Source organism: Halyomorpha halys, unplaced genomic scaffold, assembly GCF_000696795.3.
Source record: "Halyomorpha halys isolate HHAL.00 unplaced genomic scaffold, Hhal_1.1 Scaffold106.1, whole genome shotgun sequence".
NCBI lineage: Eukaryota > Metazoa > Arthropoda > Insecta > Hemiptera > Pentatomidae > Halyomorpha > Halyomorpha halys.
This window is the reverse complement of record NW_027111449.1, coordinates 506,047-518,666: the sequence shown is the minus strand read 5'-3', so window position 1 is coordinate 518,666 and position 12,620 is coordinate 506,047. Positions and strand designations below refer to the sequence as shown.

Sequence of the window (12,620 nt, the reverse complement as noted above, 5' to 3'; positions counted from 1 at the left end):
TTATAAAAAGGTTGGTTAAATTTTAAAATTTATATATATACCGCAGGGTTGTGGTCAAAAAGAACAGAATATCATTGGTAATGATTATCTGATATTTTGGGTGATACAGTATGTAAAAAATTATATTAACTTTTTTTTTAGTATTATGATAAAATAATACCATTTTAAAATAATAATCTTTTTAATCAGGAGAAGAAATAGAGATTTGGTCTTGTAAGTACTCTCTTAATTATTTTTTTTCAAATGGGTCTGGTAGTTTTTTACAAATAATGTTAATAGTTTAATTATTTGATTGACCTTCATATATGCCAGTCCTACTTTACTTCTGGGTTATTTGTAAGGGCTTTTTCTCTATCATCAAATTGTAAATGAACTAAAACTGAATTTTGTTTGTTCATTGTTTTACAAATGAGCCAAATCTTTAAGAATTTTGGCATTATTTATTTCTATGAATTATATTAAGAATTAAACATTGAAAAACTAATTTATTAATTATCTCTCATAATTAATTAATAGCTATCAAAAATTTAATTAACATGTAGGACAAGAGATATAACTTTCTGGAAATTATTAGGAATAATTTTTTTTTTGTAATCATGGAGCCTGTTTGTAATTTATGCATAAGTAGTACATTTTATCATTCTAAATATTATACAAAAAAAAATTGTGTCTTTTATATACATTACATTATGCTGATATGCTGGTACAAATAACCGGTATTTCTCGTTTCTTATATTCTTGGTCCTTTTTTCTTTTCGCCTGAACAATTCCTTCTAATTATGTATTTATTCTTTAATTTCAGTATCTTTATTTTTACATTTAACCTAGCTTACATTTAGCTGTGCTGATAAGCTGGTACTAATAACTGGTATTTCTCATTTGTTAGTTTGTTTTTTTTCTGAACAATTTCCTTCAAATCATTTATTTATAATTTAATTTCAGCATCTTTATTTTTACATTTAACCAATTTTCTAAAAATTAAATTTATTTTTCTGATTGTAGTCATTATTAATTTCTGTACTTATGGTCAAATTCTTTTTATATTAATGGATGACACATTTCTTATCATTTTTAGTAGTATAATGTTTTATCAGTTGAAGAAAAGCATTGACACATCAGTCTAGCCTGCTGAATCTCATGTATTGTGATATGGAATCTTGATGATTTGCTGAAAGCTTTTGATAACATCATGCCATTGAATCAGTGCCTATTTTAAATCTCTAGAGTGAATTTCTCCTTAAAATGACCAAGTTTACTATAAGCTTAACTAAAGTGTTTGTTTATCAGTATTTTTATAATGATATAATTTAATTTTTTTTAAAAGTTACCTCAGCAAAGGGAAAAAATATTCAATCTCATTTGCAGTGTTTATGAAATCTTAATGAATTGAAGCAGTATGTTTTGTGTTATAATGTTTCTGGGCGGAAATTAGATTTTTTTAAGAATGTTGTCTAACTTCATTTAGTTTTGTAATGCACAAACATGTATAACTTTATTCAAGGTGAGAAATCATATTCAGTTTTAAGTCCATGTTTAAATTTTATAAGTAACTGATTTAAACAACATATATGTTATGTAGTATCTAAGTTGTTCTGTTTTAATCATATGGATTTTATGAGATCTTCCTTTTGTTGAAAGTTGTGCTTATTTCTTTAGCAACAAAATCTCTTATGCGTTGTACATATTTTTGAACCTCTTATTGCTGGGACGAATAATCTATGCATGTTCTAGTCATTTATAGAAACCTTCGTTTGAAATAAATAAATACTAGTAAAAATACTAAGGTATAATAATTAATAAATTTCTATTTAAAATTATATTTTTAATATTATTTTATTGTATTTATATAAGGAGATATGAATTATTTTAATAACATTTCCATGCTCATCATTATCATAATTACATTAACATATATTTTTGTGTTATTTCTTCTTGTGTTTTGCCATCCCTATAAAAATTCTTGATTTAATATTAATTTCTGAAATCACTTAGAACTATAAATAAATTGGTAGAAATCCAGATTTCTTCGGGACAGTTTTAATTCTTCTGATAAAAGTTTATGATAATACTAGTCATCAAGTGTTATTATATTTCATTGTTGTGAAATAATAACTATGGTTATAGAGGGAAAAAAATTGTGAGCAGAAAGTGGATTTTGTCTTTAAGAGACCATAAACTAAAAATCATTAATGCTTCTAAAACACTTTTGAAATTTTCTTTATTCTCCTAAAAGAAATGAAAACAGAAAAATATATATATTAAGAGTTTTGCTTGCATTCCCTGATAAGGGAGTATTGATTCCTGACTGGCCGATATATCAGAAGTTAATAAGGTGTGCCTCAAGATTGTGTACTCATGCCATTATTGGTTCATTGATTGATGATAAAATAAATTACCATCTATATTCTGTCTGAAAATTGATAGTATTGTTTCTAGAAATGCTCTTCTTTCAGTACTTTCTAAGAATACATAAAGGAAGGATACAATCCTTTCTAGTTAATATCAAAGGCTCTGAAATAATTTTTATATTGATAATCTACTAACTGGTGTTTATAACATGTATATTCATTACATTAATAAGTATTAAAACAAGTTAGTTTAGTGACATATGTCTTTTTTCTGAAACTAGTCTTCATCTTGAAGCTATCTTTTCAATTTTATATTTTCATATGTCCACTAATTATGTATCTCTTTTTAATTGCATTACCCTGAAAAATACCTGTTTTTTTTTTTATTTCTATGGAATAAATTTATTAAACTGCATATTTTTACCTATCTATTTACATAAAATATTCATTACTTTTATTAATTATTTATAAGTTGATTACTGTGTGTAAGATTAACATATTAATTACATTAATTATTTGTTTAATCTTTGCCTTGAAAAATCATGGTATCTCATTTTATCATTTTTATTTTTCAGGGAAGCGAAGACGACTCAATGTGGATGACAACAGGAGAAGCCTGCGCCCTAGGGGCCGAGGAGGTAGCCGCCCGTTTAAGGGTGGATTTGAGAACTGGTCTCTGGGGACGGGAACCAGAACTCAGGCGCCAACTCACTGGCTATAATGAGTTCTCTGTCAAAGAAGAAGACCCTCTTTGGAAAAAATATTTAGAACAGGTAAAAATACTCCAGGTTTTATTTGTTTTAATAAAGAATGTCTTAATATTCTTTTTAAGAAGGATACTTTATCCAAAGAAAAAGAACTGTTATATGATAGATTATTGGTACCATTTTACATTCTTTTGTTGTTTTATCCATTATTTCCATGAATATTTTCTTTAGTCTACTTTATCAAAGTTCAATTTCCCCTACAGCTTTGTTTCTACTAGTTGATAAATATATTCCCTGGTGTATTTCTGTTTGGGATCTTCTTTTTCTTTTTTTTTAATTCTTGAAGGTTATATTTAAGCTTTTTCAATTTACAACTGCTTATCAGGTATAAATCTCCAAGGATAAAAGTCAGATTTTATCATGATTTTCTATTTGCATATTTAATACCACCACGTATAGACTAGATAGCTCCAGATTGATTTTATCATTGATAAAATCTCATTCATAGTAGTACTATCTAGATAAAAACATTCACAGAGTTGTCTTAAGGAGGAAATAATCTTAAAACAATTATTCTTTTCCTTTCTATTGTAAATGTTCTGATTATATCTTAATTATCAATCTTTTGTATTTCCGTACATTGTGATATTTTAGCTCCCCACAGCTCTGGTTTAATGGTTAGCAACACTGTACACATGGATTCAATTCTTGGGACCATTTGAGAACTTGAGTACTATAGAACTTTTTTCTAGAGGTATTAGGTCTTAGATGTGGCCTACTAACTTTGTAACGTAAGGGCAACTAAGGAACTTTCTCTGAATCATAGGCTCCCGTTTGAAATATTCAAACTTTTCTACTTCTCTAGGGTGTTCATTGTTATAAAAATTGGACATTTTATGGAAATTTGTATATATATATATATATGTATATATATAATCACTTAAAAAATATTAAATTCTCTTTGACGCACAATAAAATGTTATATTGAAATGTGGGTTTATATCTACTACAGCCATCTGAGTTACTACAGGCATAATGAATATTAAAAACACCATAATGTTTCATAACTGTTATTAATCTTTACAATAGACGGCATAAGTAGGATCAAAAAGGTTATTAAAATAAATAATAAATTTGATTCATTTTTGATAAAAACAATTATTTATTAGATTATACACATAGATGATGACAGTATTCGGATTTGAAGGAGCTAATCAGGGCTGCGGTCAAGAAAAAAAATAGTTCTCAACTATTTATTTATTGCAGACATTTCAACCCACAATATAGTTCTTCATTAGGGTTAAAAATAAAAAGATAAAAAGAAATTAGAGTCAATTTAATTTCAAAACAGTGATAGTACAGAGTGTGTTCACCAAGTTTCAAGACTGGTCTCAGAACAAAAATGTACCAAACATTTTTTTATAGCCAATTTATAGTTTTCAATATATGACTTTCAGGCATCAAAAATCTGCTTCCAGCATTTTTTCTATTGTCTATAGGCTCCCTTGAAATCTTTCCATGGAAGGATTTAAGGGACCTCGTCGAAACTTTGTGAGCACAGCATTTAAAATAGATGAGTCTATCAAACTAATCTCACCTTGAAGGAAATTCTCATTTTATTTTTATATTTAATATAATTACTGCTTTTATTATTTTATATTTAATCCTATTAATAAATAAGAAATTATATATTTATTAAAACTAAACTATTATGCTTTTAATTTTTGAAAGTAGATTGGAAATTATTTTTTTCAGTTCCAAAACCCTCTGATATTATTGCTTCTTGGGTCAGCTTTAGTTAGTATTTGTATGAAGCAATTTGATGATGCAGTCAGCATTACAGTAGTAAGTACATTTTTTAAATTATTTAAATTTATTATTTGTTCCATCCATTTGAAACAACAATTTTTTTTTTTTTTATTTTAGTACTTAAGTGAAATATTTATATTGGTTTAATTAAATGAAGAAATAGATTTAATTTGAATTTTTGTATTTTGTTCTGTATGACTATATGGCTATTTTGTGATAATTAAAAAAACAGATTTCTGTACATTATCACTCAAGTTGTAATACCTCATATCTCATGAGGTATGAAAACCTTAATACCATTTAATAAAAAGAATTTAAATTAATAATGCTTTATTCTAGAAACATCTGAAAAGAATTTTTTATGTTACAAAAAATAATATTGGTATCCTATAAAGTGATGGTTCTGATGAGATATCTCTATTATGATTTTCCATTAATTTTAATCCATAAAATCTAATATCATTTTATTTAATTATTTTTCCAGGCTATTTTAATTGTCGTGACGGTAGCGTTTATTCAGGAGTACAGGTCTGAACAATCTCTTCAAGAGCTTACGAAACTTGTCCCGCCATCATGCCATTGGTATACACTCTTAATATTTATAATTTTTGCTAAATCACTATGCTTTGAAATCTTATATAACTTGTGCAAACTATCCATAGATATCGTTTGGTTGATTAGTTTGTATATGAATTAGTAACAAATGCAAGATTACAATCCTTAATGGGTCTTATATGCAGCAGTGGATCTAGGCTTGAGGTCTTGGGCGATACAATATTATGAGGCCACCTTGGTTCGGGTGGTTGACTGCCAGATGTGGTATTGGAGGTATTCAGGTGGTATGGAATCCTTCCTATGGGGAAGGAATAGTCCCCAAACACCCTAAAATTTGTCTTGTTATTTGTGTCATTTATCTGGTTTTTCTATGGTGCAAGGGACCCTCAGAGGTCGCCCCCTGGCCATCCTTATCTGGCTCTGTTTATGTCAGTACTTGGTGAGAAAATACTCCTTTATGAAATGCTACATAAGGTCAGGTATCCACTCAATAGAGGCTGGTTAATGTTCCAGAAAGGTCTACCAAGGCAATTTTGAATAAAATAAATTTATTTTAAATTTAACTAACCCCTTATTCTTCAGAAGTACAAATATTAAGTACTAATGGGTTGATGATAAATACATAATGAACTTTAAAATCTTCCCATTATTTTAATAGTCCCTAATTTATATAACTGTCATTTTTTTCATCTGGCCAATGTCAATCCTGTGTTATTATGATAAATTTTCTGTAAAACAATATTTTAAAGCAATTTTATCTTTTATATTTTTTATTATTTCACCTGCCTCTCAGACAATGATATTCCATTGGTATAAAATGATTTTCTTCGGCAACTGATGTTCTATCTCCCAGCTATGACTCGACCTTCAGTCTTTGACCTATTAGCCCTTATTTATATTTGTCAATTTAGTCAAAATCTAGTTTGCCTTCATAAAAATATGTATCATGATCAAGAATAAAATGACTAGATCATAAATTTGTAGTTAAGAGATTTATTTAATGCAATAAATAATTAATAAAGGCTTAGTAAACCATTGGGTTTATATTGATACTACCGATTTATCATACATTATATTTTTCAGGGTCACATAATTCATTAAAAGTAATTTATTTATATCATGTTATAGAATATATCTAATGTCTTAATGAAAAAATGATTAAGACTAACTTTTTATGGGATCAGTTTAAAAGTTAACCCTTAAGTGAAATCGTTATTAATTTATTTTTTTTTGTTATATTGTATGAGTTCATTATTTTTCAGTGTGAGAGGGGGGCAATTGGAATCGTTTTTAGCGAGAGACCTAGTTCCTGGAGATGTGGTCCACCTTAACGTCGGTGATCGAGTGCCTGCTGACATTCGGCTGTTGGAGGTATTTCATATTTCTTTCTTACAAACTTTATAATGATGATTTTTTATTATATTTGTTTGAGATCAATGAAACAATTGATTCAATTTTTTCATTTGTTCTTAAATAATAGAGGTTCTAGATATAAATTATAATATTTTGTTTCAGGCTATTGACTTGGCTATAGATGAGAGCAGCTTCACTGGCGAAACGGAGCCTGCTTCAAAAATCACTGCTCCTATACTCAAGTCAAATGGCCATACGTCAATGAGGAACATCGCTTTCATGGGAACTCTTGTACGATGTGGAAATGGAAAAGTATGAAGTACTTATTGTCTTTGAGCTAATTAAACAGATGATAAACAGTTATTAATTAGATTCTTAATTAGAATCAGAAGCTAAAAGAAAATATTTTAAATTTATTATAGGAAGATAGTCCGGACGGCGGTCAATGAAGGTACCAAAATAGTAAAAAAAACTATTTATTGTTAACGAATGTTTCTCCCCACTTTACAAGGCTTTGTGACAACTGATCTAGTTTTGACCTTTATTCACTGCTACCCAGACTATCTTCCTACAATCTACTTCATACAGTCAACTATCATCTTCCAATTTTAAATTTTAGTTCTTAAAGCTTTATAATGATATAAATATTTGTTTTCGAACTTTAATATTATTATATCTCTTAATCAGACTATTGAATTTTTTGAACCTGTAATGTCCAGCCCAATTAGATCATATTTTTATGGTTTTTATATCCTTTTCTGGTTTTTACTTTAATTATTTAGTTCCTAATAATTAGTGGGATTTTATTTGGTTCTTCCTTTTTATTAAGCCATATACTGTTTTCGAATTTATTGAGTTTTCAACATTTTGGAATTATGTCTGATCCTCAGGAAAAAGAACTACAATACATCCTTTACATCTATAATGATCAAATTTAATTTATTATAAATATTATTAAGTTAATAAATTTTGTAGAAATCAAACATTAAGTTTTTTATATCTTATCACATTGTTTTTACATTTATTAATCATTTAATTATTTTCTAAACCAACAAATACTTTCTTTTTAATCAGAAAATGGCTTATTGAACCGAAAACAAAACTTGTTGAATCAGATTTATATTAAAAACACTTTTCCGATAAAATTTTCAGTTTAAGAAATGATGCCTATTTTTCAACTGACTTTATTTTCCACTATTTTTACTGTAATTTTTGTTACTCGTTGATTAAAATTAAATAAAATTATTTGATTTTACTTCGAATGCAGTAATCAAATTAATTTTAAAACAATTTATGTTTTCAATAGGGAATAGTTGTAAACACTGGTGAAAAGAGTGAATTCGGTGAAGTTTTCAAAATGATGCAAGCCGAAGAAGCACCGAAAACTCCTCTTCAGAAGAGCATGGATATCCTTGGAACCCAGCTATCCTTCTATTCCTTTTGCATCATTTTCCTTATAATGGCCCTTGGATGGCTCCAAGGACGACCAATTTTGGAAATGTTCAACATTGGTGTCAGGTATTATTTCCTTCATATTTTACTAGTTTATGAATGAAAAATTATAGTTTTCACAAAAATAACACATTTTATTAACATTTTCTCTCTTTAAATATAAATAGGCATAATTTTTTTTTTTTATATTTGTTATTTAGTTATGTAAAATTATTGATAGGAATTTTGGAAAATAGAAACAACTACTTTTTTAAATTTATTTCAACAGAAATGACATTGAAATCACTTAATTTTTGTGTTTAAATGTAATTATTTTAAGGAAGGGAAAATAAAGAATGTCACAGGAATATTTAAATATATTTTTAACTATTTTTTCTAACATTGTCTACTAAAAATATTATTAAAAAGACTAGAAAAGTTTTCATAAGCATCTTCATTAATCACACAAAAAATATGAACTGACCAAATATTATCTCCAGAATGTCAAAATATAAATTTGTACATTCTGCATAAGTTACCTCAATTTTGTTATCTGGTCCAATTTGTTTCAATTCCTTAATCATCACTTAGAAATTAGGAATCGGTCAATTGGATTTTAAAATGTCTACATAATATTTCCACAGTTAATTAATCTTCAGGTAAGTTCTATTTTACTTCATGACCATGTTCCAATAGAGAATTATGTTTTAGAAAAATAACACATGAACATATGATCAGCGAAGGAGATCTCATCTATGTTGTACTATCTATCCTGCAGTAAATACTTTCTTAGCGGGTGTTAACATTGCTGGAAAGTCAGCTTACAACATTTGATCACTAAATTTTTAAGAGACATAATAAACCTCAAATTTTGAATGAGGGTTGTTAAATACTTTTTTCTTAGTTGACTAAAAAGGATCGTTATTGAAAATCATGAACTAGCAGTTACCTTAATTGGCTGAAAAACAAACATTCTTATTGGTTTTATTGTATATAAAATAAATAGTCTATAAATGACTGAAAAAATATTGGAAGTATTGTTAGTTTTATATTATCCCTAGTATTGCTCCACATGACTTTTTCTATTAACATCAACAATAAAAAAAAAAAAGACACTTCTTGAACTTTATTATTATTTATAACTTATTAATTATTCATTATATAATTTTTTCCCTACACCCTTGAGACCAACTTCAAATTGAAAAAATTATTGTTAGAATATAGCTTTTTTTATAGAAACAATATTTATAAATTAAATGTATACTGAATACCTAAAGGTGTCAGATGGGACTGAAAAGCAACTGGTAAACCGTAAAAATAATATACTATTACATGTTTCTTTTTATAATTTTAGTTAAAATATTTTATCCTATATATAAACATATTTATATTTTTGTTTGTTTTTTATCAGTTTGGCTGTAGCTGCAATACCCGAAGGATTACCAATTGTCGTGACAGTGACATTAGCTCTTGGGGTTATGAGAATGGCCAAGAGACATGCTATTGTTAAAAAACTTCCTACTGTTGAAACGTTAGGTTGGTAATTTTTGTGCTGTTGTACTTCTTAAGGGCTCCAATCACTATGTTGTAATATACAAAGCCTCTTGTTATGGCAATGAGGGGTCGATTTGAGGCGTAGCAAGCAGGAACAACATTTCGGTATCTCTCTTTAGGAAAAAAATATGATAGTTAATTGGTTTAATAATTTATTACTCTGCCATTATAGAGTATGCTTCCTGATAATTGCTACACTTCAGGTAAAAGAAACATTCATGCATCACTACGATCGATCTTGATGTTTCTTTCTGGCCAATAATTTAAATATTGCCGGAACTAGAGCACTAATTTTAATAATACTCATTATTATTTTGATCATTTTTATTAATTGAGTTTAAATATTTTTTGTTCGAACATTATTGCTGTTATTTGATCCTGATCACAATTAAAATAGTTCTCTGTTTAATCATATTGTCTATATCATCTTATTTGGTATTTATTGATTTTTGTAACTATATTAAAGAAAATTTGCACTAGTATTTGAATTGAAATCATTTTCTCTGACGAGATCAATACACCTATGGCCTGCGTAAATTCTTAGAAAAACTGCATATTTATGACAAATTAACTTTTTTGTGCCAGACTTATACAAATGTCTTGTATGACTGAGTGTGAACTCAGAGAAAGAACTAACTTGATCTCTTCTTCCAGCACCTGACACCGGTCAAAAATATAAAATAATTAAGTCTTTTTTCTTTTTTAATTGTCACTTTGCTGTCTCTTTATGTGTAAAAATAATTGTTGATTTGTTTTTAAGTCTTCAAAAACTACCTTCTATCTACTATCTACTCAATCTACCTTGTATACGTAAAATAACACGTCTTAAAAGTTCTTATTGCTGTTATATACCGTCAATTAGAAGTGCATGGCAATCACCGTTTGTTTTATCTAGAGTGCACTGTTCCAGTCTCTTTAAAAAAATTATTCTAATGTTAAAATATTTAAATTTGTAACCCCAAAACTAAAACTATTCATTTCACATTCAAATGATTAAACAAATGTTATTTATCAACATAATGCATTAATATGCTGTTTAAAATTTAGACCAATCCTCTACAGTTCAAAGGAATTATTTATTAACTGTAAATAATTCTTAATTTAGAAATATGAAATTATTTATATCTTTTTAGATATAAAACTTTCTTTAATCCTCAAAATAACAACATTTTCTTCACGCTATTAATATTAATCAAATTTCTCTATTATTTTTCATAATATTCACATTTAATTCTGTTCATAGTAACAGTCAATACTTATTGATTTTATTTGATAAGAGACAAAATATATCACTACTATATGTTGGTATGAATGTATTATGATGCTTTATATTATTTGCATGTATAATAATGAGACTAAAGACATTTATTTTGTTATAAGTATTACTTTTTAATTATTCTTATCCACATATATATTTTCAGGCTGTGTTAGTGTTATTTGTTCTGATAAAACTGGCACGATTACTAAAAACGAAATGACTGTTACTGTAATCGTCACCTCGGATGGGTATCTTGCAGAGGTATTGATTTTTATTATTTCTAATACGTATATAATATAAATATAATTATTGTGGCTCTGAATAATAAACCCATATATTTTTAGGTTTCAGGAGCAGGTTATAATGATAATGGAGAAATTCACATTCATAAATGTGATAATGCAGAGACTGCAAAGGAATCCATTTACAGGCTTTTGGAGGTAATTTTGAAGACATTATTATTGAATTTCCTTTTAAATAAATAGTTTAATGAGAACTAGTACAGTAAGCTGCAACAACTTATTATTGAATTTTCTTTTAAATAAATAGTTTAATGAGAACTAGTACAGTAAGCTGCAACAACTTATTATTGAATTTTCTTTTAAATAAATAGTTTAATGAGAACTAGTACAGTAAGCTGCAACAACTTATTATTGAATTTTCTTTTAAATAAATAGTTTAATGAGAACTAGTACAGTAAGCTGCAACAACTTATTGAGGAAGGGCAATATTTAAAATTTCCTGATAATTTTGACCTAATTTTCTAACTTATCAGAGGCCTGGGAAGTATTTCCTGAAAGTAACCAATTTCCTAAACAATTTTGGAAAATTGGCCTCTTAAGCTAGCGTTTATAAGCAGTTTTGAGAGTAATAACCTCTTTGAATAATGTTTTATCATAATTTTTGTAGGTTCTCAAATTTTCCCTTATAAGATTTTCAAATTATTAGGGTGGATGACACTCTCCCCTATCCCCTGTTACTACGTTCCTGAGGCTATTCCTTCTTTCGATAATTGCCCAATCTATCTTCTCATTTTATCTTCCTTATATTCTTGTTTCATACCTCTCTTTGGATATGAATCTAGTACAGGTTTCAAAACTCCGACAGTAGCAAGGATCGAGATGGTTCAAATTGGGTTTTAAAGATTTTAGTGTGGACATCAACACCCAAGTACATTCCTGGGGAACATTATTAAGTCCTGTGTTTTAAAGCCTAAAACTGAATTAGGCATGGATTAAACCCCCATTCTAAGTTAGCTTCCATGGTTGCCTTGGGGTACTTATCATATGTTGTTTCATTCTTTCCTGTGCCTTACCTTCATCATGGCATAGCTTGCCAATTTCTGTCACATTTTTATTTGTCATTGTATTAAAGATTACTATGGTAACAGTAAACTTGTAGCCAGATGCATTTATTTTGTCAATAATAAATGCATCTGGCTACAAGTTTTTATTCTTTTATAATTAATGCATGGATGACAAAATAAAATTGCAAATTAATGATTTAGTTTTATTATTAATCTATTCTAGACATATTTGAATATTGAAAAAACATTACTTATTTATATAAGAAATATAATTTCTTATATAAGCAAAAGTAACTTAA

At 27.7% G+C, this 12,620-nt stretch overlaps 1 protein-coding gene across 1 annotated transcript in view; it reads left to right on the top strand.

Annotated features, from left to right (window-relative positions):
• Positions 1-12,620, top strand: part of SPoCk (secretory pathway calcium atpase) — a 122,146-nt gene that overhangs the window by 100,004 nt on the left and 9,522 nt on the right. Inside the window, exons 2-10 of the mRNA XM_014415711.3 lie at positions 2,924-3,121; positions 4,811-4,900; positions 5,349-5,446; positions 6,682-6,790; positions 6,935-7,084; positions 8,079-8,290; positions 9,615-9,739; positions 11,179-11,276; positions 11,360-11,455. Of these exons, the coding sequence (XP_014271197.1) occupies positions 2,924-3,121; positions 4,811-4,900; positions 5,349-5,446; positions 6,682-6,790; positions 6,935-7,084; positions 8,079-8,290; positions 9,615-9,739; positions 11,179-11,276; positions 11,360-11,455 (1,176 nt within the window). The remainder of the gene's footprint in view (positions 1-2,923; positions 3,122-4,810; positions 4,901-5,348; positions 5,447-6,681; positions 6,791-6,934; positions 7,085-8,078; positions 8,291-9,614; positions 9,740-11,178; positions 11,277-11,359; positions 11,456-12,620) is intronic.